Below are 27,021 nucleotides of genomic sequence, written 5' to 3'. Positions count from 1 at the left end.
TACTATAAATGTGTAACTGCAACCCAAAGAGTTGTGTTATGCTTTGCAGTGATTGTGCATTGGGCGTTTCTAAAATATAGGTGACCTACACTTCCACTTGTACTGCACCTGAACAGCTCTTGTCTAGATGCCATTGCTGCTGCTATGCTAATATGCTATGACTCCGTGTTGCGCTGTGTAGACTAGGAACATCTCTGAAAAATAAAGTTTAAAAGCCATGTAAATGTCCTAAAACACTGCCACTACCATCCCATGTCTCTCACAGTGTCACTACTGACACTGCAGTCTGACCCTAGAACATAGACAGTGAGTTGAAAGAGCTGTGCTTCAAACCTACCCTAGTTTCTAACCAACAACTAATTCTGTGCCGTTTTGTGAGAACAGTGCAATATATGAGTTAAATACGTGCTGTGTTACATCACTTGATATATAGTGATGATGCAAGTAGCATGGCTCCTTTTTATTTCTATGAAAATAGTACAGATTTCCATCTAGACAGGAGCCAGCAGTAGTTTGGGAGGGAAAAAGCAAACTAACCCCACTGTGATCACACTGGTTATTTGACAGCTGAATCAACTTTCTCCTGCACTCTCTGCACTAAACCATCACCTCAGCCCTCACCTCCTTAACCTGCCTGTAGTCTACCCAGTTCTGGTCATGATAAACTGCATTAGAGGGAGAAGCTGGGTGTTTGCAGTGAGGGGACCTGCCCATCAGTCAGATGGGCTTCTCTGTGGCTCGGGGAGGGATTACTGGGCATTCAGGAGGCTTCACATAGTGAGCCGCAGCCCGTCTGATCAGAGAGGCTGACGCATATCCCCCCACCTCACCCCGGGGCCCATGATTTCACAGGGATTAGCACACAAAGTCGCCTAATCTCTCCCTCCACTCTCTGTCTATTGATGGCCATCTCAGACATGAGCACACACTCACACACATTCACACACATAGAAAGATGGTGAAGTGCAGAAACAATAAAATAAAATTTGTGTCAGAACAAATATTGAAAGTCTTAGGTAAATGTCTGGTTAATAAATCTAATACATTTAACCAAATTCTGATTTCTGTAGCTAGTTCCATAAAGCATCATATGGAAACAAGGTGAACTATAAATACACTACAGTTAGTGTGAAACTAGCCTAGCTTAGCATAAAGACTAAAGCACAACCTGGCCAACCCTGTCTCCAAAAATTGTTTCTACACATCTAAACTGCAAATGCAAATACATTTTCTAAGAAACATAAAAACAGATTACATTTTTATGATCATAATGAGGATATGATGTCATTTATTATAAATAAATGACATCATATATAATAACTACAATACATATATAATAACTACTAATGCTGTCACAGTTTTCTGTGTGGTTAGATTAAGTCCAACTTGGGTGTTTGGGATGCCCACCATCCACCTCAACCACCAAGGCAGGGCCGGGGGGAGGGGTGGCATTAGCCACCCCTAAAATTTGTTTCGCCACCTAAAGGTGCTCCCCCCCATGTAAGAGTGAGAGGGTGGTAGGTAAAACTTTGTAGAACTTTCAGCACAATCTGAAGCTGATATAAATGTAATAAAGTTATATTATAATTATAATTAATAAAATTATAATTACCATTGTACATGAGAACTTATTATGTATATTTATACTGTGTATCATTTGTGTATTTACACTTTTTGTTGAATTCTGATTTTGTAGCAGTTGCCGCCTATCCTATAATAGAGGAATTATTATTCTCTCTCCAACTGTCTATTAGTGTTTATGACAATTTTGAGTTAGAAATTGCATATTGCATATACATTGCCTTAACCCTAACCTAAAAAAACTGAAAAACATCTTTGTATTATAAAAACAATATTATGACCAGTAGGAATACTTTTTCTTACCAATTTCTTAGCAAACAACAACTGGGTTCAGTGACTGTATGCAGCTTCCTGGAGTCTTCACTGTTACCTCAGTGGGGCTGCCAGGTTTGGTACCTTTATGCCTTTACAGAGACTAAAATAAAACTTGTACTTGTATGGAGGTGATTGTGGCTCAGAAGCCCCATGTCCTCTTGTCATATGTCAAAGACCAACTGCATGGTAGCTCCCCCATCAGTGTCTAATTGTGAGTGTGAATGAATAAGTCTTGGTAAGGAAATGCTATAAAATGAACGATGGCAGAATTCCATAGCTTCCATTTTGCTGTGACATTTGAATAAATATTTATTACACCTGTAGTTTTCCTTTATGATAAGCCCGTATTATCTGTGTTTATAGCACCAACATAATTGAGAAAACACCTGTTATGTGCTAAGATTTACCCTGAAACCCTTTTAAAGTAAAATTGTTATGTTAATTTTTTCATATATATTCTGTAAATGTTAATTGATGACTATGGTTTCCACATTCAAAAGACATCGTCACCACAGCAACCATATTAAATATGCATATGCTGCATGCAAGAATTAATTTTTTTCCATTAATAATAAAATGAGCGGCTCATATTACAAACAGTACAGTATTTGGAGCTGGGAGACACCAAATTTCTAAAATCATAAGCAGCGATATTGTTTTTTTTCCCATATCCCATCTTTGAAAACAGTAAATAACTTCGGCCCCATTAAGTGTTGGGAACACTGCAGGCTGGTACCAAATGGTAGAACACAGACGTCTAATTCAATCACAAAGCCCTAGGGCGGCCAAGCATGGCTAACTACATCATAGTTAAGCATCTTGATTTTGTCAGAATTATAGAAAATGACAAGTGAACTCGACATGAACCAGAGAGTGAGGGTGGAATCCTCGTATTGGCATTTCCTAATCTAAGTGGGGCGGTGCCAAAAAATCAATACTTTTCAGCCTTATTTTTTCTCCCCATGCCTTTCAGGAAAAAGCACTGTGAGGGCTGAGCCAACTACAGTGCGTTATGAAAGCCCAGCAAATGAAGAATCGACTTCTCCAGAATCATACTGAGTGATATGTTGTGTGACTGTTGCTTTTTAAAGTAAATTGATAGAAAAAAACCCCAAAACAAATTGTTTGGTAAAGGATTTTCTACGATTGCATTAATCAAATACTGTACTGCTTTAGTCTTAATCTTTTATGTTGTAAATTGTCACATCATATAACAAAACGAATTTGTTTCAGGAAAAAACAATAACTACTAATGCTGTCAAAGCAAATACACAAGAATTTTCATGATTTATTAAATCTGGACCCATGTTTACAAACAATCTCATAGTAGGAAATCACTCTTAACTAACAGAGAGATGTTCAGATTCAGAGAAAGGAGACATTTTTCTAACATTTAATTACCAAGAGCTCATATTGTGTTGATTTATTTATGTATTTATTTGTTGTTATGTGGGTTGCAATTGCTACATCACGAAGAAGAACACAAGCAGTGTACATAGTACCCATGTTCACCAAAGCTTCACCGTTTCTCTTAGAAGGGAGGATGTGACTGATTTGGCCCACCGCAACCACATAAATCAAACTGTGGTCCCTCCTACAGCAGCACAGATCATGCGCACATTTATTAATTTCTCCACCACCCAGTATTAATTCTACAAAAACAACGTGCATTTACATAAATCTCTGGTTTAACTGATTTTGCTGGAGTCATCAATGACAACACTCATTGAAATAATCACCTCAAGCTCCATAGAATCCAAAACCCAAAGCATTAATGCTCAAGTGGTAGGCAAAATATGTAATTTTTAAGGGACAAATGTTGAAAATACACACACTCCTCAGGTAGAGAGTGGACTAAAAGTTTTATTTTTAATCCGTCATCCAATGTGTGGGGTAGTTGATGGGGATAGCTTCATAGATTCCCACAAGTGACTTTCTTCTTAAAGCATCTTCCTGAAGATTTTATAAAAATTGTGCTATTGCTTATCCAATGCTTTTATGTTACATGTTTTTTGGCCTTCACTTAAAAGTGGCAACTCTTTGCTGACAGTCAGAGTACAGTAGGCAGCTTCATAAATAACTGTGCCATCCTGCTCTGAGATGGAGTATTTTTTATGCCTATGTGCATTCTTATTTCATTAAATAATAAACATCATCTTTATTTCATTTTTTTGGGATTTGAATTGTAGAAATGTAGTCCAAACAGTATATGTTTTATAGAATAATATATTTATACAATACTTTGTATATATAGGCTGTGATACTATGGTTTGTGTTGTTAAAATGACACTATAGGTTCCACTGTAATAATTCATAGACCATAGTTTGAATGCGATCAGATTAGTGGGTTTCTGTTTGTATTGAACAGAAACAGGGACATAATGTTAATTATCACCTGGACACAGTGGACAGTAACTGCTCTTCCTCTCTCATCTTCATCACCTTCTCTGTTTCTCTCTGTTTCCTCATTTTGACACATATGTAGTCCCTTACCAAATCTCAGCTTTGATGATGCATTTTCATCTGTTGGACTGGTAAACACAGGTCCACTTAATATATGTAAATGTTAACAGCCTCCATCCACAGGAATAATCTTGAAATGAAAATAAAAAAGGGGAATGCCATTTTAAAATGTGTTAGACTTAGAACAATAAGACTTTTAAGGACATCCTGATACCACTTTTCCACAGACTGAATAGAAGTACAAGTACCTACATTTGAGTACTTGCCAATACTGAGTACTGATACAATTACTAAACTGTTTAGCTTAGAGTATGAGTTGCTGGTGATCAGTGAACATTGTTTAATAAATGGAGCAAGTTGAAGCTGAAAAGAAAAAAAGCTGAAAAAAAAATAAATAAATATAATAATATATACTATAATATATATTATTAATAATATATAATAATATATAATAAAGCCAAGCAAAGCACAGTTGCAAATGTGAAATATTTCTAAAATAACCTTGAGAAAAATGAAGAGAACCGTTAGAAACTAAATCTTAAGACTTCAGCACAGCTGAGCTTGCATTCAGTTTAATTTCTCATTATCAGTTAGCTTATAACAGGAGGATGGTATCAGGTGGTATCAGGTGCTGTATTAGCAAAGTTTTATGAGTATGAGTACAAGTACATTAATTTCTAATACTTATTTCGTAGAAATTTGCTCCAAAATGTATCTTAATGTTTAGAGGCGCTATCGACACCTTCCATTACGCGGGCTTACAGAACGGCACTAGCAGCAATGCAAGTGAGGCTCATCCTTTTGACCAATCAGAGAAGGTCAAACCCTATGCATCACCCATTCGTGTGAAATAATGAATGAGTGTAGTCTCATGTTACAACCAGCTAAATTTACTTATTTAAAGTGTATAAGTTTGTGTCATATAGTTCATATAGTAACACATTAAACAAAACTAAAGAAGAAAAAAGTTGGAAGCTCTGGAAAAGGTTATTTTGTGCTGTCAAATTGCCAAGCTCTTTCTCTGCCTCTCCCATTGGCTGGTGGTTAATGTGGGGTCCACACCTCTAAATACTTTGAGTGGCCCCTCATGAATAATGTTAATCTTATGCTAACAGCCTTCCGAAGGTGGTTGGAGGAAACAGGGGAATCTAGACTGTTTGTAATAATGGATTAAGAGAAAACTGAAAAACTTTAAATGAATAAAATTTCACAGAGGTGTTTATAGAGTACAAGAGCACAGCTGCGTTATTATCTGTCACTATGACTAATATTAATCCTATCCCTAACAAGCTTCACCTATAGTCTCCGAGCTTGTTATCCCAGCCCGCTTTCATCCTCTGTGAGACTTTCCTGACATATAAAAATTGAGTGAGTTGCAAATCATACAGAAAAATATTCAAGGAATATCCAGTAAATATATTATTGTTATTCCATTTCCTTGTCTGACATAACTCATTCACTCATTTAATATGATGTGACGCGTTGGAGTACACTGCAAGTGAAACCGTCAATCTGTCAGCGAGCCATTTGTTCTTCTGTTCTCCATCAGTCTTTTGTCTCTCTCAGCTGTTTTATGCGTCTGTTCCATACATCGAGCGTAATCAGTCGCTGGAGCCCTACACTGCAGCTGCCACTGTTCTGCAGAACCCACGAGTATGTGGCTTTGCGCCTTTCATATCTTGCCTGCCTGCATCGGCACAAACAGACACAGCCAACCCGGCTCCCTCTATGAGGGAACAGCTCCCACACATAAACAACCTTTTGTTTGCACTCTCAATAAAAAAAAAAAAAGTGCTGCACTGCTCCACAGTCTGCTGGCTTTCCCCCAAGACAAACTCACTCGATTAGTGGGATCTGTTCACGGGTTGTGCACACTGGTGGAGGCCAGGAACCTGCAGCCAAGAGGCAAATGAAGAGACTGAAGAAAGAAGCATCTCTGTGATGGCCCTCCAGTTCTGATAGTGCTATCTCTTCATCCTACCTTTTAAACTAACATGCATTCTTCCAGCAGCAGCATGCTCACAGAACTCACTCAGCCGAATAGAATTAACAAGCTGGGGGCTAAGTCATGACCAGAAGCTAGATATAGCACTGTGGCTGTACAAAGGGTTCGATCGAGGCATAAAGACTGCAAAGACAACTGCTTGATGTGTTTGCCACAAAGTGACGGATCACAGCAGAGACAGCAGGCCTCAGAGCGTCTGTGGGAACTGGCCCTTTTCACATGATTTAAATCCACTGCCATATAGTGTCCATTTACTGTAATCTAACAAAGCAGAAAGAATTTGAAGGTGGGGATGATGGCAAAGACAACTCTTTCTGCCCCAACATGATCTGACATGTTATGCTCTTTCTAAATCTGACATTGTTTCAGATACAGTAACATTGTACTTACCTTAAGCAGTAAGTCAACACATAGATTGCATTTCAAATACATATTTGTTGTAGTGACAACAAAAGTAAAATTGTAACAAATTGTTTTTTAAGGGATTATCTCTAATTTTATTACTGAAACTTTTAACACTCATTACCTATGGTATACTTACTCAGTAATACCTCAGTATATACCTAGTATACCTCAATACTCAATGACATATAAACTGTATAGCAGTACTGTTTGGGGACAATTGAGGACACTCACTGGGAAAGTGTAATGTTTGTACTGGTACAACACCAAGGATGCACTGACTATACGGTATATGCCTTATTTCATTTGCCACAGCCTTTACTTGAAGAAGAAAGTGACATCATGGTCAATCTTCCCTCTGTGGGCATGGAAACTCTGAACGCGGTCTGTAAAATAAGTTGAATGTAGCAGACAACCTCAAAGTTTGTTTTGAACATGTGGAAATGTTGGCATCTTCGCAGATTTCAGGAATAAACTTAGTAATTACTAAAGAGAGTGAAGAATAAACTCAAATAAGCCATTTCAATGTATATTTACACTGCATAATGGTAAAAAGTACTAACTCCAAAATAAGTGTGTACATATTAGTTACATCCACTCGTGGCTGTTTATTGATATCCCCATGTTTTTCATCTCGGTGTGTATTTCAAAGTCAGGCTGCCTGTTCAGGAGTGTCTGTAGCCCATTTAGCAGAGTAAAGCACATTGGCTCTCTATGAATGAGAGCGAACATCCGTCCAACTTATCTCTGAGTGCAGACTTGGGCTCTCTGCCTCGTAATTGCAGGTTCATACACACAACTCACAGACACACATGAAATAGCCTCTTTGTGGGAAGCTTAAGAATACCACTCATTTCCCACCCCCTTTTTTCCATTTCTGAGTCCAGATCAAATGAAGGGGAAACACAGTGTGAAAACTGGACTTTGCTCCTTATTTAGCTGTGACTACCAGGCTCTATATGCATTTATACTTAAGGCTCTTATAAAAACCACAGTTGCTACAGGAGGATACACGTCCTGTGATTATTTATCTAAATCTCAAGCCTCAGCCATATTTCAGAGCGTTTGCATCCTCTGCAGGGCACAAACCTGCAGCAACAAAGCTTCCTATAAATGTGAACCAAATTTAACACTGGAAAGTTCACGTTGGCCTGTGTTTGACTCCTGGAGCTCCAGCTTCCCCCCAGTCTCTCCCTACCCCCACATCCCTTCCTGTGATGAAATCTATTCCTCATGGTTCATTTTGGAGCCCCTCCTCCACTCGCTTACCACCACCCACCACCCACCACCCAGCACCACCACCACCAAAAGAGGAGCTATCTTTGAAGAGAGCCGCGAGTGCGCTGGCCCCGTCGAACAATGAGATGCTCTCCGGCTGCTCTGTGCTGCGGGCCTCTCAATGCAAACAGGGCTCTGAGAACTGCTTTTTCATCGTCTCATCTTCGAGGGGTAATAAATAACAACCCGGACAGCTAGACAAGCTGCTACAGGGCGAGAATAGGAATGCTTCTGTTAAAAAGACTGGCTTTCAATCAAAGTCTATTCAAAGAATAGTTGGGGTTTTGTTTGGATGCATGTTGTGCCTATTAATGAACATACAAAAGGAGCCATTTTCTTGATTTATAGTCAACTACCATGGAGAATGCAATGTGACCACGGGCAGGGGAGGTCATCCGTTAAGGCATGCATATGGTTATTTACAAAACACCAGCCTTGCGTTAAGAACTGTACCGTTTTGTTTGTTAACTAAGTAGTTCATTTATTTTCCAGAAGAGAAACCTAAAATGAGCTTGGATGCAGTGAATGGTCTGCACTTATACTGTTTACTACCTATTGGTACTAAAATCCCTTTACAGTGCTTCTCCTTCACCCATACACACACACACACACACACCAATGGGGGAGCTGCTATGCAGCTGCCCAACACTTACCAAGAGCAACTAAGTTGGGGTTCAGTGTCTTGCCAAGGACACTTCTACATGTGAGCCCGGGATTTAACCAACAACTGTGGGATTGGTGGACAACTGCTCTACCTCCTGCACCATTGTCACACCCAGCAACAATTTTTTCCGTGTTATCAAGCAGATTCTCATGGCTGAGAGACACAAACACAGAGGAGAAAAAAGCCTTCGGTCTGCCCACAGGTGCAAGATGCAGAAATCAAGTCTAAATGACAGTATAAGCTCTGTAATCAACACAGCTCAGATCACAGGTTGCTTATTACTTTGGGGAGTAAATATCATTTCCAAACTGAAGTCGTTCCCAATTAGTTTCACTCTGTTTTTAAACGCTCTCCTTACAGACTGCTATCATTCATGTATCAACATGTCTTTGGCTTTTGCCAGAGAGGAGATGAAGGTTGAAATCTCCTGACAACACAAGAATGAATGGTAGAGCAAGACCGAGGCTCTCATTAAATAGTTCCAGATGTGTGCCAGATGTTGGGAGGTCTCTATCGTATAGCAAAAAAAAAAAAAAAAAGGCTCACCATAAAATAACCTATGCCTCATGTGATCACAGTGGGTAACGGGTGTTGCTTGCGGCACTTTGGGCACCCTTCCAAACCTGAGGCAAAATGTGGATCATGTTGGAAACATCGGACTAAAATGTGCGGGTGCGTTGGATTCTCTGAGTGCATGGGGAAGGTGGGTGGTGGAGCGGCTCCTGGTAATGTGAACTATGGTTGAACTGTATGGGGGAGTACACTAAAAGGTTGGAAACAGTGGGGCTGAAATAAAAAATAACTAATCTCTAAAACTCATCTTTAATCAGTTGTATGGTCCTGTCTCATTTTCATATATTCTTCCATGCATTGTCAATGACCAATAATGTTTTTCTTCCCTTTTTTTGGTTCCACAAGCTTTGTTCTCATTACATTCAGCCCTTGGTGAATAAAGACACGCCGCCTCTTGCAGACAGCAGATGAAAAGCATATTGTATTTGGTGAAAGCTTGGACCCTGTTAAAATAGAAATGTTGTTAAACCTTTAGGGTACACTCGCTCTCCTTCGCTTCTTTTAGCAGAGAGGCTGGTGAGTTAGCTTCATTCATTTGCCAGCCACTTGAGTGCACATTGATTTTCAATCCAGAGGGTTAGCACATGGTGTAATGAAAGAAGTCTGCATTATTCATACTTTGCCAGGGCTCAAAACCGCATGTGACCTAAATACCCTGCGATGGATTCTAAAATAACAACACAACAAGGAAAACACTGGCAGACAGTCAGGCAGACAGTGACTTGAAATGAGCGAGGAAGACAAAGGAAGGGGTAGGGAAACGGGAGGGGGAAAGTCTGGGGGAAAAATATGAATGTGTAGGTGTGTGTTTGCCAAGTTTGAGAGCAAACTGACAGCAGAGTCTCTTTTAACATTAGATGCTGTTCAGACATGTTGTATCAGTCTGTTATTAGAGCGGCACAGACACAGTATTGAAGCAAGCAATGTGTAAAATGTATGTCTGTGCATTTATATAATGTGACGTCCCTCAGGCCTGACTGACTGCTGCACAGATGGGTTTTATTATGAGAGAAGTTTGAGTCAGCTTCCTCATTCTGGAATTGCATTATAAATTCTGTCTGACATCAATCCTGCTACTAATGCATCACACTTTAGGTGCATCTGTTGCTGTAAAGGTGGCATGCACCAATATTTAACCACCTTGTGCTAGATATGGTGATATATATAGAGGTCAACTTCATCTTAAAGCAAAAACCCTCAATGTAAGTAAAAAAAACTGTTCTTTATCCGTTTCTCTTGGGATTGGACATGTACTGGTATATCTGCAGGGGATGTCATAGGGAAGGTGTGTATTGTGACATTTTAGATGATAAGGAAAAATAAACCTACGAATCAAGCCAATAGAGCATCCATTTATCCATTATCTGTAACGACTTATCCTGTTTAGGGTGACGAGGGGTCTGGAGCCTCTCCCAGCTGTCACAGGGCAAGAGGCGGGGTCCACCCTGTATACAGTCTATCTCAGGGCATACACAGAGAGACATTCACAGACAGACAACCACTCACATTCACACCCACAAGCAAATTAGAGTCACCAGTTAACTTAACATGCATGTGTTTGGACTGTGGTAGAAAACTGGAGTAACCATAAGAAGCCAGTGAAAGCATGAGGAGAACATTATTATTTCCATTTGTTTTCACAATTATTTGCTGTGTTTATTTCAGTTTATATTACTAAAGCGACAGCCTAAGCAACATTTTCTCAATATCTTGTTTATGTTTCAGTTGCTCAAAGGACCAAATCTTTTCATTTCCTGGTAGGCTTTTAATGGGTTTACTCTGCAGAAAGTGTTGAGTTTAACTAAGGTATTGTCACTAAATGAAAACATGGTAAACTGTAGATTAGAATTGCTTAAGACTTACAGCACCTGTTAAAAACCATTTATCATACAATTTATGCATGTGGCTAAACTATTACCATCCAAAGTTTACATATATGTTTACATATGTTATAGTCAGCCCATATATATGGATTAGTAGGTCTATGAACTACCTACCAGTAGGCACCATAGATGTTATCAATTGTTATCATGCGTTGAAACTTTGTTGTTATAGATAGAGCTAGGCACAAATCTACAATGATAGGGTTAAGTGCAAAACAAGTTGGTTAGGGTTAGAGAAAACATTGTGGTTTGGGTAAAAAAAAAGCAATATTGACTACAGTTACAACATGTGCTAACCATTAAAACAAGGAAGAAAAGTGTCTGTTTTTTCAAAGTCTTTTGTTTTGTCGCCAACCTCACCTCTATGAATTGTGAAACCTTTTGGTGATGTCACCAGCTGCTGTTTTGAGGTTGTGGCTCATTTCATAGAGCAGTCATCCACAAACCACTGTGTCAGGGGTTTGACTCCCAGTTCCATATGAAAGTGCCACATGTCTTTTGCAATTGTAATAGCAATATTTATTGCACATGTTACAAATGACAAACTGTACTTTTTTAAAGGTTTGTTATGTAAATTTTTTTAATTAAACAACCTTTTGCCTTTAAAACAAACACACTTTCTATGCAACATACTGTATAATTACATTACAATGCTACTACTGCATGATGAATTAGAGTATGCTCTGCTTATAGTTAGTTATACTGCAGTATATGCTCAAATAGTTGCCAGCTTATCACAGTTGACAGGACTGTGGATTTCGGGAAGGACGTGAAGTAACATTTCCGGAGCTGCGGTCAGAAATATTTCCTTGAGCATCTCTGTATGAAACAAGGAGTGTGTGAATGCTCACCCGTCAGATGAAGGCTTTGATAATGTGTTAGGGTTATGAGCAGGTGAAACACTGACAGGTTGGAAATACACGTATCCCTTCAGCCACCCCCTCTTGAGGCCAGATGGGAGAAGAGCACAGGGAGGGGGTACTACAGATGGGTGAGGGAATGGAAGTGTGTGAATGACAAGATGCATTAACTAGCTCGCTGTCAGGCTTCAAGTATGATGCATTTTTATACTGTGGTAGAATCAGTAATGAAGTCTGTGTCTGATGTTGTTGAAGAAAATGTTATGCTTTAAACAGGTTTTACTGGCCTTTACTGGTAAATTGAGACCTTCTTTCCCTCTATTCTTTCCTTGTTATTGACCTTTTATGGCACATGGAGGACACAGGTACATTGTATTGTCAAAATTATTAGGTTAAACTCGTCTAATACGTTTCACTTCTGCTTTAAAAGATACATTTGTTTGTTGTGGATTGTTATAGTACAGGTAATATTTACAGTGGGCACCTTGCTCGTGCAGAATTAGGAATGGTGCACTGAACTGTGCCGAGACAGGGAATGAAATGATCACTCTAGTTGAAGAAAACAGACTTTTGGGGATAAAACATGTTGAACCACCACCTCAATTGAAGTATGCCGTAAATTTTACTCGGTTAAAATAAACACCTCTGCTGGGATCAGCATTGATGTAATACTGGTTTAGCTTCACCTGTTATGACACAAATCAGTTCAAATATTAACAAGTAATTTTTTTCTATTAAAAACTGCCGTGCAGTGTTTGACAGCTGACTAGGCTCCTAATACATTGACATGTTACTCAAACTAGTAGTAAGTCATCTTCTTACTACTCCTTCCAGTCTAACACATTTTTTTGTTCTCCTCTACACCTATTTTCTTTTTTTTTTTTCAGAACTGACCACAAACATGTATCCACTGAAATTTGAGCTTAGAAGAGCTGATGAAGAACAGTCCTTTACCTTAGTGGCACAGTGGCCAGATGGGAAGTTATGTCTCCTTGTATAAGCTCCTTTGCGTAAATAATAATAATAATAAGTAGATACTTATTCTTCTTTTCTGTTCCCTTTCAGGGTTCGCTACAGCGCATCATGTGCCTCCATCTAACCTTTTCCTCTCCATCCTCTTCTCTCACATTTTCCACAAAACATAAATTAATAAGTGAAACTGGGTTGCTTTTATTTAGTCTTAAAACCTATGTGACAATCTGATCATGTTTTAGGTAGTATTTAAGAAACACCATATATGTATATATATGTATATGTTGAAAAAAAGAACATTTTAAATAGTTCACAAACATTCAAACACCACTGCACTGTATACAGTATAATAGTATATGATTGGCAGTATGAGTTTCTATATTTCCCACTTCTGCAATGGTCCTTTACTGGGATTTTTAGGAGAATATTAAAAGTTAAGGCAAAAAAAAAAAAAAAAGACGATTATTTTATTCAGATCTGCTTTGTGTGCGACAATACTGAACAGACAATCAGCAAATATTTCCTTTGTCTTTATTCCTCTGTTTTATGTTTCTCATACATATCACAAACACACAGAGACACACACACCTCTCTCAGTGACGCTGACGAGGCCACTGGAGTTCCCAGTGGGTGTGTTATGTTAGTAGTACAGTTCAGTTTTCTCTGCGTATCCCCCAGTGGAGGTAGAAAGCAGCAGGCAGGTGAAGTGGACCACCAGTTCAACAACAATGAGTGTCTGTGCGTGTCCCCAGGGGGATTCTGTGAAGACATTTTTTGTGCAAATCCAGAAATCGTACTCAACAGCACTTCTCATTATCTTACTGTTTTATCTGTTTTTTTCTTCATGAAAAAAAGTTCAGATGTGCTCAGATGCACAAGTCTGTATTAGACATGCATGCAGTTCTTTTGCCTCTAATGTTGTAAATCATTGTCTCTGCTTTAATTTAATTCACACAACAATAAGATGATTAAGGAGAAGATGAATGCCGCTGCATATTTCACATCTATGTTTTATCTTGCACTCGATAAGACCATAACAATGTACTGACATTCTCTTCTGTTTGCTTTTAATACTATAGCTGCAATATAAAGAGACTTAAAGACTGATCTGCGGTGGGGGTCACAGTTTATTTATGATGAATTTATGGTATTCAAACACTGGATATGATAACCAGGCACAAACAACAAACAGTACAATAAAAGGGCCAAGCTTTGCATTTGTTTTTCATTATTCATTAATTAGTGTCTATAAAACATATTCATGCCCTTTTTTTATTATTATGAACTTAATGAGGATTTCTTGATAATGTTATGGTAAGTTGCAAATACATTGATGCTGAATGTTCCCAAATGTATTTTTGAGATGTTTAGATGAACTGAATACTGTCACACTAACTTTAACTAGAACGTGACTGAGAGACTTGCAGACCAGAAGAAACCGAAGTCAAAACATGTTCAATGTTCAAAAAGTGATACTGAGCAGAGGTGCTTTGGATTGATTTTGGTTGGTCATACAATGATTCTTCAACTTACCTTATTACTGTTGGATTTGCTTAACATTATCGATAAATAGTGAAACTGGTTCAAGGTTGTCGTCATTGTGTCATTAGCCCGGGTTTACACTGTGTTTACATTTTCATAACTTTAATGAAATGTGACCTGTACACAAACATTTTTCTGGTTAATTAAATTCTTTCAACAAAGGGGAATTATAGCTGCTACTTCAATGTGAAATAAAGGAATTTGCTCTAGAGCCAGTGTCTGGTTTACCTCTAGGCTACTGTAGAGACATGGTGGCCTCTGTCAAATTGGGGAGGGGGGGTCCTTTGTATCATTCTAAGCTAAACAAAATGCAACCATTCTTATTTTCATGAACACATGAAGGCCTCCTTATGAATACTGTATTACATTATTGCAAAAAATAATAAAAAAATAAATATTACACACTGCACACACACAATAAACAGCAACTGCTAAACACACTGTACTATTTCTTTACCTTGTAATGAGTAGTGTAAAAAATTGCAATTAAAATTTCAGTAATAATAATTACATTAGTAATAATATTACATTATTATATTAATGTTACTCCCTTCAAACAACTTGTTACTTTAATTTTGTCGTCACCAAGGTTAAGATTGATTTGTGATTGCATATGTTACTAATAGCAGCTTTTTAAGCTGTAAGCTCGTGTGGAAGATTGAGAACCTCTGTTCAGTTGCTGGAAATGTTCCTATGAGTGCAAATTTCTTTAACATGTAAATTGTGTGTGGGTAGTGTTAAGATTCTGTTCACATTGAAAAACACAACTTTAAATCTTTTGAAACACTTACTAAGAAAGTGCAACAATGTAAAACTGATTGATATACCCCTCTGCTCTCTAACGGCTGTAGTCTTCAGTGTTTAAGGAGCAGACCCCAACCCTTCGAAAAAGTAATATAACAAGTAAGGCAACAAGTTACTTTTGAGAGGACGTAATAAATCAAAGAAAATCTCAGAAATATGCTGCCCAACCATATTGTTACTCTAGATGACATAACTCTGGCCTCCAGTGCAACTGCAAGGAACCTCACATAACAAATCTCTCGAACAGGCTTTTCCACCTACAAAACATTGCCAAAATTAGCATCATCCTGTCTCAAAGTAATGCTGAAAAACTAGTCCATGCAAAAAATCTAGAATAGAATTTAAAACCCTGCTTCTTACATATAAAGCTCTAAACAGTATAGTTTGGAACATGTATAAAAGATTACTAAGGCAGGGAGGATGTCTGATAAACAGAGAAGCTACAAAGGGCAAGTGTGGTAGAATGAATCAGGAAACAGGGCATCATACTAAATATTAAAATTAAAAAATTACAAACAGGGACCTGCCAATGTAGGTCTTTCATCACAAATTCACACACTAGATCTTAGATAGAACTTTACAGTTTTACGTGGTTACTGACTTTGAAGATGAGGCAAATTATCGGTAACAAAAACAACTAATATCAAAAGTGCCTGACTGTCTGTGTCTATTTACACATCAGAGGTGGGCAGCACACATGAAGTGCATACCTGAGCTCCTCACTGGGAGAAAAAATCCCTCTGGGTGAACATGCCTGCTGGTTTTCATGTCAGAGCAGCATTTCAAGTGGGGGTGAAGAAGGAGTTAGGAATATAACAGATGGAGTAAATATGTGATGTTGGAGGTTCAAAAAAGCAGAACTCAAGCTTAGGCAACAAAAACCGGAGTATTGCTACAGTGGTGGAGAACACTGGGGGCCACTTCCAGCGATGCAGCTGCCTCGATTAGTCACTCTCATCTGAGATCTTATCATCATAACCTGTCTGATTTCCTTCATCCTCTAAGAAAAGCACTTTTAGATGAGGATAGCTGCAAAAGGAAAATATTTGGCTCTCTTGTTAAAGATTTAAAGCACCTGCCTTACAACAAAAGTGCTTCAGAGCAGGAACTAGTGCTACAGAAAGTTGCATAAGTTTTATATAAACTATGTAATGCTATTTAAGCAGCAATCCGAGAACCTGGTATTACACTTTAATAAAGATAGGGAGACCTTAAATTAAGAGTGTAGCCAGGCAACACTTAAAATATGTTGGCTTTATTGATTACTGAGTTGATATAATCAGTATACATAGCAAACATTAAAGTTACAGTATGTAACTTTATGTATTCGACTCTAACAACTATGAGCGAGGCTTGCCCTTCTAACCAATCAAAAAAAAGAGACCAAAGACATGTGGATGTGAAAGGGTACGTTACAAAGCAAACTGCACAACAAGCTTGACTGCCAAATGTTGCATGTTGCATTTTTATTAATTTAACAATAAAGTAATCTTCAGAAATACTTTATATCCAGACTGAATTTGATTTGAAGTATTTAATCATGTGGGTTAAGTAAATATATGTTTTATAATTTTTTTCTAAACTCATTTATGTTTTCTAAATGAGTTTAAATTGGATTAATGTTTGTAATAGATTTTTTTGGGAAATTATTTTATGACTGCAACATTTCTTGTTAATATTTTTATTTTATATGTAACATTTTATATTTTGAGTTATTCATGTGTGCATTTTAATTTCATTTTTATCTGCTGGATACACTTAAGCTAAGCAATAAAATCTGCAGCACAAGCAGCTGTAACAAGCTGCTCCACTATTCACATCCCCATGATGCCGTTTCTTTATTTCCGCATTGGGTTCTCTTAACTCAACCCACAAGTGCTCAACAACCACCAGTGTGCAATAGTCATCCCCCTATGTTTCTGTGCCTGTCACAGCCTCTCAACAAGCTTTCACACGGTAAGTGACTTACAGTTTTGTGCATCATGGCTGAGCATTTACAGTCCTCTGGAAATCAAACAACTATGTAAAAAAGTGATCTAATCCAGTCAGTGACAATGATGATTCAGTGTTGAGGGTTTGTTCATGTACTGAACCTCTTGAACCTACTTAAAACAAATGCTCATAAACAGTATGATTCTGCACAGACTTGGATTCTATTTATTCCTCAAGAATTATCACAGCTTCATGTGCTACCTGCTGACACTGTTCAGTACATCATTACTAGGACCACCACACAACTCATCTCGACGGGCTCTGCAGACTTGCTCTCCCTTGACACATCCCCTTACACTGAACTGCAAGCGCACAGAACGGCACTTCAGGGCCTGCCTGATTTCATTCATGTAGTAGAGACAGACAGTAGACCCAGGCCATGAAAACTTAAAAAAAACTTGAAATATCAGTACATTTTAAAGATTCAGACACAGTTAACACTAAAGGAAAACTTCTTAGCACTATTCCAAACCTACCCATATGAGATTTTCCTAATCTAAAACGGCCCTTGGTAGGATTAAGACATTGCTTAATCCACCGTTTAGGTCACGGAAACTAGTTCGGTTAGGACAGTAATGCTGGTTACGGTTAGGCCTCCAATACATTTAACTTCCTCGCAACATTATGCACAGCACTATACAGTAACATTACTTACTGTATAATACTTGCACAGAAACACAGATTGTTTTAGTATAACATTAACTGGAGCATGTCAATGTTAAGCTACAACAGAAGTAACCTCACTTAGCACTAAACCATTCTTTTAATTCTATTCTGCCTGTTTACTCATAGTGTCCATAAATTTGCCCTGTGGACAGATTTGAGGAAGCAGTGTCTGTATTAGTACTCACCAGCAGGTGAAGGTGTACTTCCACTGCTAATTGGCTGCTGGATCTGCAGCCTCTGAGGTGATGGTGGTGGCAGCTGTGGCAGGGAACTGATGACTGATGGGAATAGGAAAGGATACACCCCAGGTGCGTAGCGCCTCATTTGGACCAGCGGAGGACTGCTGCGGGGTTGAGCACGGCTGGCGGTCTTCATCACAGCAATGAGCAAAAGGTGCACTGAGCACTGGGCGAGCTGAGGCGTGGTGAGGCTGGGAGGCCATCAGGTAACCCCCTAGCTGCAGTTAGTGTGTCTGCAGGAGGTGTGGTACCACCTCAGCACTCCAGAGATGCATGGTGGTGGAGACAAGTGTAGATTTAGAGGCTTGTTCCATTAATGCTGTAACACAGACATACAATAAGTAAGTTGCATTTTGATGTGCATTGGATGATGAATGACATTGAACATACTCATGACGAGAAATACAAACCTATTCAACTTTAAATAACTGTGCAGCACTGTGTTGCATTGTAATCCCTCATCCATGAGGTATTAGTAAAGAGAATATTCAGGCTATAGTAAGTGATGTTCCACTGTCAGCTGATAGAACACAGGAGGATACAAGACACACTAAAACTTCACTAAAACTATGTGTGAACGAGAGAAGAGAGACATATTTTTACTTTCCTTCATACTTAAAGACAGAAATACATTGGTGCGTAAAATACCTTTTGACAATAAAGACAAGAAAATCTTCAAAAGCTTTAAGTGAATTGAAAGCAATGGCAATGATGATGAAGTGAACAGTTTAAGTGAAAGGTTTAAGGCTAAAGTCACTCAAGCGGGTTACCCTGTGATTAAAATCACTCCATCTGTTCATGACACCACACACATCTGTACCATGAAGATAATATTGGTGAAAATTTGGTTAATGTCACACATTCTCTTAAATTCCTCATACTCAAACTTGAGAACAAAGGTGTTTTATGGGTGGTTCTTGCAAGAGGCCCATTGTCTTATAACTGCCATTAATAACAATATAACCTTAGTGATACTAAATTTAAATCAGTTCAATAATAACCATGATGATGGAACCAAACTGAATTATTTTATAAACACTAGCTGGATAACCATGACATTCATGGTCCCCAGAGGATACAGCCTAATGTCCTTCCTGATTCCCTATCTTTACACTTACTGTCACCACCAGGTCACATATTTTGGCCTTAATCATCCACAGAAAGTATCCCAATTATTCACCATTTGTGTTTTCCAAATTAAATGAATTGAAATTCTAAACATAGAGTATGTCATCCAAAGGATAAACTGTAATTACTTTAATGATTCATTTTTTTTTTTATTTAATGCATTCATCAGGTCATCAAAACTGTAATTTTTCAATTACTAAACCAGTGTCATTCCCATCAGTCTTAGCTGTGTAATGCTAATTAGCAAAAGTTAGCATGTTAACACTCTAAGCTAAGATGTAAAGTACAAAGTTGCCCATAAAGTTGGAATAAAATATTTTTTACCTCCTCATGAAATTATTGTAACAATATGATTTATTCTTATTTCTTCTTTATAGATAAAGTGTATATCTTCTCAAAACTTTATTTATCAATTTATTCCAAAAATATCACAGTACAAATTAAACCACAATTAACCTTTGCAAAAAAGAGGAATGTGTCTGAAAACAAACAAGTAAGGGGTAGGCAACAAGATTAAAGAAGATTAAAGATTGTTCAAGAACAACTTTGGTCATTTTCTAGATTACTTTCACCATCCAGATACTAAAACCCACATTAAAAACATATCATCCAGTCACATCACTGGTGGCTCAATTGGTAGAGCATCAGGTTGTGATACAGAAGGCTCCGGTATTGAATCCCACCCCACCAGGTGTGGCCCTGCCCAGCCACCGAGGGCCACCCTGGTGCCAGTCTCAGTCCCAGTCTCATCTGGCATAAAAACTCATGCCAAATCAACATGCGGAATGTGTTTTGCTGTGGTGACCCCTGAAGGGACAAGTTGAAAGCCGTTGATTTTGAGGATGAAGTTCAGGGTCAGTACAGTGGATCATTTGTCTGCATATTGATTTGGCACATTTATTACAACAGATGCTCTTCCTGACGCATGCCTCCCCAATTTTGCCAAGCTTCGGACCGCCACTGCACAGCTGGGGATGGGTGTTTTTTTGAGGTTCAGTGTCAAGTCCATGACACTGTGGTTGGGGAGAGGTGGGGGCGAGTTATTCCCGGCAGAGAATTAGTTTTTATACATCAGCTCGAGACTTAAGAAGCTGCCGGGGAAGAAGACCGGTGGAGCCAAGGATTAATCATCCTCCTTGATCAGAATTCTGAGTAACAGTATTATAAACATGCACAACTGAAATACAACTTTAATTTTTTAAAAAAACATTTGTACTGGAAAATATGAAATAATTTAAAATATATTTTGGATTGTTTGTAATAATATAGTGAGACATTAAATTTTTAAAAAAAATCTTTGGCTGATTTAGAATCCAATCGCAGAGACACATTTTTAAAAAGTTAGGACAGGGAAATATTTACCACTTAATAACACTGTCTTAGATTTGAAAACACTTTTTTGGGGCCACACTTGCTTGATATTCAGATGAACAGTTTTCCATTTTACCTTGGTCTATCAGAGGCAGCATTGTTTCTGGATCTTGTTTTTTTTTTTTTCGTTGCTTGATAGAGTTTTAACAGTTAACATTATTGATGGACAATGTGTGTTCAGTGCCTTTGTTTTTCATAGGTGTTCCTGAGCTCATACAGGACCATGTCTCTTTTTAAAGCAGTGCTGACTGAGGGCCTGAAGATCACCAATGATCACCACCAACTAATATTGTTTGCCTCATCCCCTGAGATTTCTCTGAATTCTCTGAATGCTGTAATGATATTATGTATTCTAAGAACAGTTATTCTCAACGTGCTCAACACACATTTTCAGCTTCACTGAAATGCTCTTTTTATCATAATTCCCATTCTGATCTGTTGCCAATTTAACTTTATTATCTGTGGGGTGTTCAACTTCTCCAATAATGTTGCCTTGTCCCAACTTATTTGAAACTTTTGGCTGTCAACTGTCTCAGTTTCAATATTTAATATTATTATGTTTGTACTATGTACAATTTCTTTTTTTTTTACATTTTACACAGCTTTACAACTTTTCTGGAAATTGGGTTTGTATTGATGATACATTATTTGGTACACTAACAATAAATAATATGAAAACATCTGACAATTAACGTCAGTAAATTACCTTTTATAAGTACAACTACAATGTTATTTTCACATTTTTATCTTAAACCTCTCAAGTTTGCTCAAACAAAGGTTGCAGTGCATTTTTTTGTGATGAATGGCACCAGTTCAAATTTGTGTTTGTGATGCCCCTTAACTGCTACAGTATATTTGGCTTCCTGTTATAAACCACTTACATTCAGTGGAGTTTAACATGTGGTTGGGTTTATCTAGAAAAAGGGGCCTATTCTTGTTTTTAAATAATACATAACAGATGCCATTTATTAATTGGATGGACATACTAGCTGATCACCTTGATTATCTTATCCCTGATCGAGCTACTGTACTGTTTGCATTATAGAAGAAGAAATTTCTTTTTTCTCTGACACTTATAGTGTTTTGTTAATATGATTATCCTCCTTCTGTGAGAAATGAGTAATCCAGCGGGGGTGGAGTGCTGTCTGGTTTCTAACAAGTTAAAGAAGTAGAAGACAAGAGCGGTTGCTGCTCCCCCGGGGTTCCCTGCTGTCATACACACATTACTGTTACGCTTTAAATGAAGAAGGACAGAGGAAACACTCATGTTCAGCAGGTTCTACTCTCATTTACTGAGGTTGTTTTACGCCTCAGTTGCTTGCTTTCTAACAAAAAGAGGGGTATCCAGACAGGATGATTTACAGAATGAGTCTGAAGGCTTGTCAGCCACCAAAATACTGAACAGCAGTTTTAATACATGAAGCAGAATCTTATAACTTTACAAATTTATAAAAGTTATTATAAGATCCACCACTTCATCCTCCACCTCAACAAGAACACGACTTTTACTGTCAAAAACATTGCATTTCCAAACAGTGCTGCAATTCTTTCCAGCAGAAGTTGAGGTATATGTGTGTGTTTTCCGGGTGCCTGAAACCACATTGCAGAGGAAAACTTTGCAGGTCAAAGCTGAAACAGGGAAGTCAACTGTCAACTGTGATGGATGCTGTTAATTCACACTTTCCTTGAGAGTTGCCTCTTGACTCTTTTTGGCATCCTCAATACATTCCTAGAAATTAGCTACTACCTTTTTTAGTACTATGTTACTACTATGAACAGAAATAATCATCAAAAGAAACTTAAGCACAAGCTTAAGTTGCATAGTGTAGTTGCAGATTAATTGTAATGTTTTTTTAAATATATATTTCTAATTCTCTTCCCACACAATTATAAATATATAACATGTTACACATCACAATAACCTTTATTATACAAAACAGTCTCCCTCTAAATTTGTCAACCAATGTTTTGGCCTTAGATATGCAGAACGTAATGAAAGAGTTGATGAGAAAAAAGATTAAAAGTTGTGCAAGACAACTAATTAGCAACTTCCTTGCAACCAACCTACAACCAATTTCTGGTATGTTTTCAGTTTGGGGGCTTTAGAAAGTTGCTCACAAGTATAGAGTTTGATCAAGAGAAGACTTGTTGTGAAGTTATACTGTCTGGGCACTTTGATAAAGAAGGACAGAGGAAATTTCCTGTGGTACTCAGCAATGTGTGGTAACGATAAACATCATGAGGGAGAGCTGGGAGACAGATATATGTGTTAACCCTCTGTTGGAATCTCACATATAGTACTGTAGAAGTCAGAAGACTTGCAAAAGTTTAAACCTTTCTAAACTTCCCCCTGTAGTGTTGCTAAGTGCTTTTTAAATCTATCGGGCTCCACAGGGGAAGCAGAGCAGCGAAGCCCAATGCATTCACAGTGAACAGCATTTATCCATGACCCACCTTTTAAATGTTCTATCTATTAACACCTTTTTGGATTGTAGCAGAACAGGAGCTGAACTGAATCAGTTTGTGTATACAGTTACAGTAGACTGTACATTCGCACTAAGGAATTGTGTGAAATTAACTTAGCTTTCACTTAAATGAATAAATAGGAGTTCACTTATCTCATTACATTGAGTTCTTCGCATGCATTGTTTGACAGTTAAAACTTCTCAAATTGTGTTCCTACTTGTAGACCCTGGCACATCATGGCTTTAGTAGGACGTTTTTTCATTATGTTAACTGCAGAACGTTTTTGCACTCTTCTTCAAATGAACTGAGAACCTTTTTTGGATACTTAGTCTTAGTGAACCAATATACAAATATACACCTTGACATTTTCAATAAACAAGTCTAAATTTACAAAAACAAAGGTTTACACGACATGCTATGAATTAATGTAAAGTTCTATGGCCTCGCTGTTATTCATATTTTATAAGTTAAGTTTATAAGTTAGTTTTCATAAGTTAAGTTAAATACAACTGGTGACAATAGTATCTGGCAGCTTTTTTAAACATTGTCCTCAATCTTTGTAATAAAACAGATCATATATGTTTAAAAAAATATTCTTTGTACTTTGCGCACATTTGGTTGCTATTGCACTTTTTTAATAACTAAACTTATAATTGTAATATGATTTAATCATAAACCCTATATTGTGCATTATCAGGTGTGATAAAAAATACAATAATAGATTTCGTTCCAGATAAATGTATCACTTGCCATAGACCACAAAAGGTGAGGAACTAACAAAGAAAAGTTATTGTATTTGTAGCGTAGTCATAGTGATTCTTTACAGCTCATAATAAGTAAACATCCTCTCCAGTCTAAGAACACACTGCAGCACTGAAATGAAATCATTCCTAATCAATACAGAAAACAGTAAGTACCTTTTTGCAGAGATGAGCCACTTAGACACTAGTCATCTGTTCCTGGCTTGTTTATCTATTTGCAGTAGTGTGGCTCCAGTGAAATCAATTATTTGCTTATAATTTACTAAATTAGCCAATTAACAACCAATCAGAGGAATTAACAAAGTCCTGCAAAGCTTCTAAGTAACGGTGCAGACACCTGGCTCCATATTTTAGACTTAATGAGAAGACAGTGGAACTTTATAAAAGTACACATGGAAGGGTTAACAATGTTGCTCTAATGGTTTGATATGGTGAAGAATATGGAGCTGGAATCTGGAACCAAATACTGTGCGAGATGTTTATACTGGTGTTATTCACACAGTAGTTACTGTGTCTTCTGCAGATGCAGCTTTGGTCTCACGACTTCTAAACAATCTTTTTTATAAAAAGGCTTTTTTCCATTGTTGCAGCGAGAAATGAGGTAATGCAATGCAAGAATAATTCATGAGGTTTAATTTAGAAATGTCGCTCCTGCTGCCGTAGCGGATATAAACCTGTTAACAGGCACTGAGCCTGAGCTGAACAAAAATAGAAGACATTAAAAACAACAAGTTAGCAATGTAGGAATGATGGAGCCACTCACTCTTCCAGTTCTCACAATGAGGGGTAGGCAAACATGTGCCTTTACTACGCTTTACTCTAGCATTAGCTCTGCTTGGACTTTGTTTATACACCGGTGGGTGCAGACAACAGCTACATATAGAGGTTAATGGAGTACAGTGATTTGACTGATATGATGACAATATTTTAAAATAGAATTGAACTCTAATGATACATTTTATCAAATTACACTCAATAATTCAGCAATAATGCATGTTAAATTTAAACTACACATTTGCATTTACACAATTGAAAGATAATTAATTTAAGATATTAGTGGCTTGTAATGTATATTGTAACATATATTTGGTTAAGCTTTTGCATCAGAACACAGTATTGGTCTGTAGTTATTCTTTGCATTTTCTTAGTTATATTTTAATCAATAATTGTTGGTTGAATTTATTTTCTGATATTTTTAATATATTTGTTTTTTAATTCTTTAAGCAGGTTACTGCTGCCACCTCACAGCTTGGCCATGGCCTTTCTGTATGGATTTTGCATTTTCTCCCACTTGCTTGTGTGGGTTTCTTCTGAGTACTCTGGTTTCCTCCCACAGTCCATAAACATGCATGTTAGGTTAATTGATGACGCTAAACTGCCCATAAGTGTGAATGTGAGTATGAATGGTTTTCTGTCTGTGTATGTCTCTCTGTGCTGGCCTTGAGATAGATTGGAGAGCTGTACAGGGTTTACCCCGCCTCTTGCCCTATGACAGGGATATTTTCCAGCCCCCCTGCAAACCAAATAGGATAAGCGATTACACATAATAGATGGATGGATGGATGCTTTAAGCAATTACAGTATAATTATAATGATCTTTCCTCCCTGTGTTTATGACCAACCCTGTCTCCTAAAACTGATGTACCTATGCAACTAAGCTGCACCGAGGATTAGGTTTTTCTAGGGAACCTAATTCAATTGAGTTCAATTAAACTTTATTTATATAGCGCCAATTGACAACTAAGTAATCTCAAGGCACTTTACATAATAAAGTCCAGGCTATACAAGTATGTAGAGGCAACCCAACAAATCCCCCTTGAGCAAGCCCTAGGCAACAGTGCAGAGGGAAAAACTCCCTTTAGTCTAAACCTATACGCTCATAACTAAGAGCTGGTTCAGGTTGACTGAGCAGCATTAACTATAAGCGTTATCGAAAAGGAAGGTTTTAAGCCTGACTTAGAGTTTGTCTGGCCCCCGAATCTGGATGGGAGCCGGTTCCACAGGAGATGGAATGCTAAATGCTCTGCCTCCCAATCTACTTTTGGAAACTCTGGGAACCACACGTAGGTCTGCATTCTGGGATCAAAGTGGTCTAATTGGAGATATGATACTATGAGGTCTATTAAATATGAAGGAGCTTGACCATTAAGAGCTTGTATGTAAGGAGGAGGGTTTAAATTCTATTCTTTATTTTAGGGGAAGCCAATGGAGAGAAACTAATGAAGGAGAAATATGGTCTCTCTTGATAATTACAGTCAGGCTTTTTAGGGAGTTATTAGGACACCAAGAAAAGAAGGGAATTACAGTTTTCCAACCTAATAGTAACAAATGCATTGGGAAGTTTTTCAGCATCACTTTGACACAGGATGCTCCTAATTTTGGCAATGTTCCGTCGGTGGAAGTTTCTAGAGATTTGTTTTAAGTATGAGATAAAGGACAAATCCTGGTCAACGATAACTCCAAGGTTCCTCACAACAGTACTGAAGGCCAACGTTATGCCATCTAAAGTAACTATGGTGTAAAACAGCATATTTCACATGCCCAAATAAACCAATTTAAATTTTGTCTGAATTGAGAAATAGGGAATTATAGCCCATCCCGACTTTTATTTATTTTCAGCAGGCTTGAAGTTTGGCTAATTGGTTAGTACCACCGTTAAATTTTGAATGTACAGTAATAATGGAGGTTTGGATTTTTTTAACTGTTCAATATTGAAAATTTTATTTTTAATAATAAAATTTCTAATATTAAAATTAAAATTATATTAAAATTTATATTATATTAATTTTAATTTTAATTATATTAAAGAAATTGTATTTATATTAAAATTTCTAATATTAACAATTTTATTTTTAATATTGCAGAATTGCTACAGTAAATGTTACAAGTCCAAAAAAATTAAATGAATTATTTGACTGTATCATTTTGCATTAATTAGTGATTAGTAATTAGGTAAATTACAAACCAGGAACTGGTTGCACAATGGCAAAAAATCAAGAGGTGGCCCATTACCAAATGCTGATCATATAAGGACAATTTTTCTACGGTAAAATCTG

At 37.6% G+C, this 27,021-nt stretch overlaps 1 protein-coding gene across 1 annotated transcript in view; it reads right to left on the bottom strand.

Annotated features, from left to right (window-relative positions):
• The window catches only part of LOC137129761 (retinoic acid receptor beta-like), a 179,720-nt gene that overhangs the window by 86,293 nt on the left and 66,406 nt on the right, over nucleotides 1–27,021 (bottom strand). Inside the window, exon 2 of the mRNA XM_067509012.1 lies at nucleotides 18,186–18,558. Coding sequence (XP_067365113.1) covers nucleotides 18,186–18,375 — 190 coding nt within the window. The 5' untranslated portion in view covers nucleotides 18,376–18,558. The remainder of the gene's footprint in view (nucleotides 1–18,185; nucleotides 18,559–27,021) is intronic.

This window comes from Channa argus, chromosome 1 (genome assembly GCF_033026475.1).
Source record: "Channa argus isolate prfri chromosome 1, Channa argus male v1.0, whole genome shotgun sequence".
Taxonomy (NCBI): domain Eukaryota; kingdom Metazoa; phylum Chordata; class Actinopteri; order Anabantiformes; family Channidae; genus Channa; species Channa argus.
Note: the sequence above shows the minus strand (reverse complement) of the source record. Positions and strands in the feature narration are given on the sequence as shown.